The sequence below is a fragment of the Ruditapes philippinarum genome, unplaced genomic scaffold, assembly GCF_026571515.1.
Source record: "Ruditapes philippinarum isolate M1 unplaced genomic scaffold, ASM2657151v2 ctg652_1_1_1_1, whole genome shotgun sequence".
Classification (NCBI taxonomy): domain Eukaryota; kingdom Metazoa; phylum Mollusca; class Bivalvia; order Venerida; family Veneridae; genus Ruditapes; species Ruditapes philippinarum.
In genome coordinates, this window is record NW_026855528.1 from 148957 (window position 1) to 156847 (window position 7891).

Consider the following 7891-nt stretch of genomic DNA (forward strand, 5'->3'; position numbering starts at 1 on the left):
CAAACAATTCTAGTAGGAAACAAAGTCCAACCATCCATTCATATTTCTGTTACTTACTGTGAATTTATATTAGACCTCGCTTTGTTAAATGTAAGCGACCGAATTTTTAAAAGTTGTATGTTGCATTGGAGGAAAATAATTGTGTTTGATTCAGAGGAATTTCATTTGGATTTGTTAGTCATACACCTTTTTAAAAGAAAGAAATCTTATTTGGGGATTGTAACATGCAATAAATAAGTGTTGACAGATGTGTAAACATTCAAAATGCGGCTAGGAAATTTGAAAACTTGGAATCCTCACGAACGCTGGGTTGTTTACTTATTGTTCGGGCTGATGGCTGTCATTGAAGTTTTCATAAAGCATACGGCAGATTTGCTCGTAGGATACTTAGATATGCCTAAATTTCATCAAGAACAGTTTTGCATGTGGAAGGAATGTAGTTTTCAGACTGTAAAAATAAACAAACGATATTCGGTGATTGGTAATTTGAATGAATAGAAGTAAGTTTTCTTCTTTTTATTACTTTTGACATTAAAGTTATTTATCAATTTCATCTTTTCTTTTCTTTAAACAGCCTGACATTGTCAGAATTGTCAGCAAAAATAAAATTGAGGTACCACATCGGGAAAATCTTAAAAAAAGTAGTTTCGTCATTGAAAAGTGTGAAATTTCACAGTGAAAATATTCAAATATAATGTTCACGGAAAAATCAGGAATCCACTGAAAAGCATAAAATATAAAATGTTATTACAGTTACAATAAACATTATAAAATAACAAATAAAAAATGAATTAAAAAAAATCGGTGCGCAAAACGACATATAAAATACTAGATAAGAAAAAAAGTTGTATAAGTGGGTCATAGGAAGTTATCAAATTATGTTGAATTTAAACGAGTGAAGTGTGTTGAATGGATGTAAACATATCAGTTTATAACATACTCGTATATATTGAATTACAGAAAAGACGTTACAATTACCAGCTTGTTCTATATTAAATGTTACAATCCAAAGAAATTTGATAACAAAGTAAAAAAATTACCAGCTTGCTGAATATCTGATAATTTAAAACGTTGAAAAGGAATACTCACTGCCTTCATGGTTATGTTTTTATTAAAAAATAAATAAATCGTTTCTACCCTAATTTTTACAGAACTGCTTTTAAAATTGAAACATGTTAAAATAAAATTCGCTAAAACATCATATGAACATATGTCTCTTGAAATAGCTGTATGATACGCGCTCACATGTTATATATATATCCATTAAACTCCTCTCAACTCAGCTATATTTTCAACAGTACACCATAAAAAGTGAAGCGGCTATTGTGGATAAGCTTGTTTACGCAAGTTGTTCGGTGCATTGTGTGTATACAGCACAGAAGGAAGTGATTCATATTGAATGTAGTAGGGAAGTCCCCGGGTTTACCTGACCTGACATGCAAAGATGCACAGAATGGTTTTGTTTCACGAATATGTGCTTAAAGGATTATTAATCGTTTTGATACAAGGTACATGTTTTATGTCTCATTAACATTTACATTTTAAAGATGCATTTGAATAAAAAATAAATCTAGTGTGAATCTGGATGCATGTTGTTTTTAAAAGCAATTTAATTTAGTACTATCATTACAAAGTTACAAGTCAGTACAGGAGTTCACTGGATAAATCAAAACGTATCTCAATGTAGTTCGAAATATTTGCCTAACTGAAACAATTATTAAGAAAAATAAAACATCCTTCTTTGTTTCTATTTTGTGAATGTATGTGCGTGTGTGCGTGCTTGCGTGTGTGCATGCGTTCTTGCGTTGGGGGCTTTTGGGGAATAGGGAACCTCGCGATTAATCTTAATTTATTTCATTATAACGTCTCTACCAGAAGTATGATAAACGTTTTCCATGTATAAATAGAGAATACATGGTTGATGTTGGGATGGAGAAGGTTTATCCGGTGAGCGAGAAAGTGTAACTTGGCGAGCTATAGCGAGCTTTAGCGAGCCAATATTCAGTTTCGCAGTTAACCGGATAAGCTTTCTCCATCCCGACATCAACCATGTATTTGATATATCCTGATTTTGTCTACCTTGATCATCTTTTTGAATTATTTAAATAGTTTCATTCTTACTTTTCCTCAATAAAACAGCGTCTATATTTAGTTTTGTTTTGCTCTAAACATTGACGTCATCAAGGCTTTGTCCAGCTGATAAATAGGCAGTAGCATGATTAATGGAAACTATAACTAGGTTAGTCAGAAGATAGGGAAATACCAACCCAAGGGTGATCGGTTCTATTGGGAACGAGCCTTGGCGAGTTCCCGATAGAACCGATTGCTTTCCCTAACATCTATCTAACCCAATGATTGATTATTTTTCTCACTCACCTGGACACACAACTATTTAATATAAATATCAGTGAAACTCCTTATGCGTATTGCAACCTAATTTGAAAGGCGGGGCTTTAGGCACTTGACGTTCTATGGTTGACAAAAAACATTTTACAGTCTGCAAAAAAAATTCTAGTTATCCAGTTAATGTGTCGAAATATTAGATGAAAATTAATTCAAATTAGATTCGTCACCAAGAAGCAATGTTATAATGATAAAATACATCGATGTTTTAGGTTGAAATTGTCATAATATTAGTGCTTATAAAGAATTCAGTCCATACTTCTTCTGCATGGTTGATGTCGCGATGGAGAAGGTTTATCCGGTTCGCCTTGGCTCGCTAAAGCTCGTCAAGTTACTCTTTCTCTCTCACCGGATAAACCTTCTCCATCCCGACATCAAACATGTATTCTCTATATCGTCTTTTCATACAGGAAAAGAATATTTGTAAGTAAATAAACAAAATCATGAAGAAATAGCTCAGATTGTTGAAAAGGCCGACAATGTGCGATTGAACATAACTTATGCAAACCTATTTATCATTTGAAACAGATCAATAAATGTTTGAGCAAATAAATCACACATAAGAATGTTATCTATTTACAACTTTATGCTAATTTAGTACATTGCAGGCTTTATTGACAGCTTACAGGTAGAGATATTATGAAGAAAACGTGATTTCCATTCTTCCATGTGCAGTTTCTAATTGATAATAATTCTAAAAATGCTCGCATTGCACATGATTGTATGAACTTATGATTTATGGACGATTTAACATTCAATAAAAGCTATCTACATATTTTGAATATTTTAAGGCTGAACATGAATCATTGCACTCAGCTTTGTTGCTCTCCATTGTATAAAAAGAAAGAGACTTTAACAAAGCTGGATAAGAATAAATCGTTTTCGGATAAATATCTTGCAATAACATGACGTTTCCATTTCAGAATTTATCGCATCTAAAAGTAGCAAGGTTAACAGTAATGTGGAATGGAACATAGATCAATATCCAAACATCACAGAAACTGATCATCTGACATTAACGTGTAAAAAAAGTTACCAGCTCCTTGACATCGCAGTAGTTGCAGGGACTGAAATCTTAGATGAAGAAGATGAAGACTTTAAGACTGTAAAAGTGTTTGGATACACCCCGTCGCTTGTAATAAACACGAACATGTGCTACTGGAACCGAGCTTGCATTATCTCATTTCCTCGAGATGCAATGTTCTCTTGTGTTTCCGTAATAAACTCGACAGACAAGGGTGCTTTGATAAGACCAAATGAAGAGTTTAGCCAAGCCTCTTGTTTTTTACAGAACGTGGAATTTCTACGACCAGTGCATGCAAAATGTGTGGCAGACAAGCGTATGTATGACCAAGCTAGATGAATTTATATTACAATATTTGTGTTTGCAATTAAGAAAAATATATTAACAATTTTTACATGGTAAAACTGTTCTTGAATCAGGTGATTGTTGTTGTTGACATTCTCTGCCCCCAAACAACAACAACAACAAAACCAACAACAACTTCACTCCATAAAAAACAAAAACAAAACAAATAAACAACAAACAAACAGACAGACAGACTCACACACACACAAACAAACAAACAACAAAACCCAAAGCAAAAAAAGAAATTTCAAAACAACAACAGCAAAAGAAAAACATAAAAAACAAAAACAAATACATTTTGGTTTTAATTTTCAGTTGTGAGGAACATTTTTGACCGACACTCACAAGTGTTATCCCCGACAAAGCTTCCACGACGAAAAGGTCTCCTTAAAAGTCACATGTCGTATCCATGGAATTACTTAGAGTGTTACCGAAATCACACATACCGGCATAGATTTAAATTGAGGAAAGAAAGACATGTGTTACTCTTTGGATTGAAATTTGTACACGTTTGTGACGGTGATAGACTTGTTTTGAAAACAAAGAAAGGGGACACAAACCTTGCCTTTCTGGAAGAGAACACACATTTGAATTTTACGAAAAAAACGCACAGATATGTTGAACTAGAATTCAAGATATCACCATATAGCGACGGTTGTGGAGGATTTTTAATTTGTTATAACGGTAAATTTGTATACTCTTTTTAAAACTGTAAAATACTTGCGTTAAAAACTGTTTTGCAAGTTTTGTAAATTTCTATACTCTTTTTAAAACTGTAAAATACTTAATTGTTTTGCAAGTTCTAATTTCAGTACAATTCTTCGGGTTCTCATAACCTATTTATGAAGTTCGTCCAAAATGTATTTTTTGTCATCATATTATCAATAGAGTCAAAATTGCTTGCAAAAAGTGAATAGAGCATTTAAAATCTTAAGGGCGAGATAAACATGTAAATTGCATAAACTTGTAAGCCGCAATTTAGTGATATTCATTTTATTACAGCCAGGCGAGCCTGCACATCCTTCTATTTAGCAAACAGTTCAATGCTTAAATTTTATATTGAATCAATATCATATCAATTTAATGTTGTTTTGATTTTTTTTACGAAATTTATTGGAAAAATTATTGTAAAAATGAGCTCGAATCGAATCAATATGATATTGTGTCGGCTTGTTTTATAGACCGAAACTGTGTTGGTGCGCCGTAAAACCAAACAAAACAAAATTATATCATTCGAATCTGTCATAATAACTTATTATGATTATAACTATTTAATATCCAATTATGATCATAGCCATATGTTCTTTATTTTCTTTCTTGTTCGTTTTCGTTCCTTCGTTATACTTTTGATGCCATTTTTTAATATTTATTTTTGTCTTCTGATTTGTTTTTGCAAATTCAAGGTATTCTAAAGTATTGATTTTATTTGGTTATTCAATCGATTACTAGCACTAATAGTTTCACCTATGAAACATTATACTACTATGTGTATGCACGGTGAAAGAGAACTACTTCGAACATATAATTGTTATTACACATTGCAAACAATTTTGTGGTGATCAAGTATGGCACACTTGAAATGTGCTTATGAAATTGGTTTTCTGTTAAAATGCATAATTAGTAAATCCTTTACTATGATGTACATGTTTTTATTACTAATAGCCGTTTGTGACTGTATTTAGAATTAAAGTGTTATAATATACCTTGACTTTATATTACAGTGGTAAAAAAGAAACATTTGCACACGTATGGTGAGGGCAAGAAAAACGTCTGTGACGATTTAATGAAGAAAATTCCAAAACTGGATCGAGAATTTCTCACTTCTAAAGCCTCTGGCCTTCGCTGATTATATTTTAGTGATCACTTGTTATATATATTATCAACGATATAGTTCACGTGTTTTCATATGATGACGAATGAAGCGTCTTCATTGGATGACAAATAAAGCTGAACACTAAGGTGATTTAGTATTTCAACTTTTAATGACCCCCACCACGAAATAAAAAAAAGACTGATCTTTCGATTACAGCACTAGGGAAATAAGATTGTGAAGATTAACTTGATATTTTTGTTATTAAGATGGCTTCCCTGTAGTTTTGCAGAGTATATATCAACTTTTTTAATAGTTATGGATATATTGCAATAAATCCTTTAATTAGATATTTATTTTCAAATGTACATAGTTTGGTATATGAAATTATTTTGTGTTTTGTTTTGTTAGATGCATGTATTGAGCACATGAGCTAATGACAATTTTGATTTTTTTTGTACTTCACAATATATTTTGCATTGCAGTAATATTTATAAACAAGATCAACTTATTTAGCATTCAAAACATATATTCCGGTGTACGAGACATACAGATAACTATTGACTTGAAAAATGCAAAAAGAGGCTACGTGGAGTAGAATATGGAATTTGATATGGACTTTTTCTACTCAGTGAAATAAAAACAAGGCTTAAGTCATTAGATTCAATCAGAGTGAAATAAAATATAACAATTAAGGCTTAAGTCATTAGATGGAATCAAAGTGGAATAAAAAAAACAACATGACTAATGTCGTTAGATTGAATCAGAGTGAAATAAAAAACAAGGCTTAATTAGATTGAATCAAAGTGAAAAAATAAGGCTTAATTAGAATAAATCAAAATGAAAAAAAAAATCAAGGCTAATGCCATTAGATTGAATCAGAGTGAAATTAAAAACAAGATTGAATACAAACCTTATTCATATTTGAACATCACGTGGTGAAAATGCTGAAAAATCATTGGTTACATTTTTCAAATCACCAATCATGCATGTCTATGCTTACTTTACTTATTTGTTGAGAGTTTTGATACTGTTGATTATCACTACTTGTATGTATATATGCAATGTAAATTGCTGGTTTACGTTTATTTATCTTATATTTAAAGTTGATCTATATGTAATACCCTAATTATCTTAAATATATGTATATGATAAGGTAATTTTTCACGTTTGGTAATTTATTTATCGTAAATGAGGATAGGTGGCTGAAGTTTTTAACGCTTACTGAAATATAAATCTATTGTGCTATATTTACACGTTTAAGTATGAAAATATGTCTTATTCTAAAAAAAAACATGCGAGAACAAAATATTGACCGTGTCGGGGGAATACGCTACTGCAAGTTATATACTTTGTATATATTTTATAAAGTAAACTGGTGCTGGATCTTGATGATCAAGGGGGATTATTTTATGATAATTTGACAATTATTGACATGGCCTATGTCATGGACAGACTCAATCAAGCCGATTCTGCAATTTTTATGTAATTTTGTAATGATCTGCAATTTTTATGTAATTTTGTAATGATTAATGCTTCCGAGGGATCACCATTCTTCCAGATTTTTATACTTCACAACAGCACGTGTCAAGTGCCGTGTGGCAACTGCAAAAAGATGCCCCGTAATATACCTTGGTGTAATTATATTTTTTTGGTCCTTCGGCATCATTGATTCAGGCACTTTTCAGTGTTGCAAATTGAGTACCACTCAGGCCGGTGCTAGGGGCGTGAGTCACGGATGTTGCACTTTTTCATTATCCCTCATGGACAGACTCGGTCAAACCGAGCCTGCAATTTTCATGCAATTGTTTTGTGACTGCTCTGATTAATGCTTCCGTGGGGTCACTCTTCTTCTAGATTGTATCAATCGTGTGGGTATGGAAACATAAAAATGGATCAAATGTGACTAATATATAGTGTTAATTAAATAAAATAGAGAAAAACAGAATCCATAAAGAAAGGCCAACACGACAAAATTGAAAATGTTGCAGGCTCGGTTTGATAAACTCTCTATTCTGTCAGATATATTAGATGCTTAGTGAAATGCCAATTAAATTAGACTTTGTCTGATAAAGAATGCTGATATACATGTTTATCTTGGATAAAATTTACACCATCAGGAAACGAACCAGCGCAGACAAGTTCTAGCAGTAGTTTCACACCAAGATAATGACATAATAGACTGCATCTGTAATACAACAATGAAAACGGAAGTAAATCTGTGATAAGTATGTTCAGAAATATATAAAGTGGATAAAAAATATTCTGTTCCATAAATTTTCTGTCTAACACTTGGACATTTTCTTCCT

The 7891-nt window shown here is 32.0% G+C and overlaps 1 protein-coding gene across 1 annotated transcript; it reads left to right on the forward strand.

The window, feature by feature from the left end:
• The first annotated feature begins 911 nt into the window (after window positions 1-911).
• Window positions 912-6742, forward strand: LOC132743629 (uncharacterized). Its single transcript, XM_060732172.1, has 4 exons — window positions 912-1508; window positions 3327-3743; window positions 4088-4456; window positions 5494-6742. The coding sequence occupies exons 1-4, from the start codon at window positions 1445-1447 to the stop codon at window positions 5616-5618; spliced, it is 975 nt and encodes a 324-aa protein (XP_060588155.1). The 5' UTR covers window positions 912-1444; the 3' UTR covers window positions 5619-6742.
• The last annotated feature ends 1149 nt before the right edge of the window (window positions 6743-7891 follow it).

Bases quoted from the DNA above. Each gene is read 5' to 3' on its own strand.
- LOC132743629 (XM_060732172.1), top strand. From the start codon at position 1,445: ATGCACAGAATGGTTTTGTTTCACGAATATGTGCTTAAAGGATTATTA. The intron at 1,509-3,326 runs GTACATGTTTTA...TTTCCATTTCAG, and splicing joins ATTAATCGTTTTGATACAAG to AATTTATCGCATCTAAAAGT. The intron at 3,744-4,087 runs GTATGTATGACC...TTTAATTTTCAG, and splicing joins AAAATGTGTGGCAGACAAGC to TTGTGAGGAACATTTTTGAC.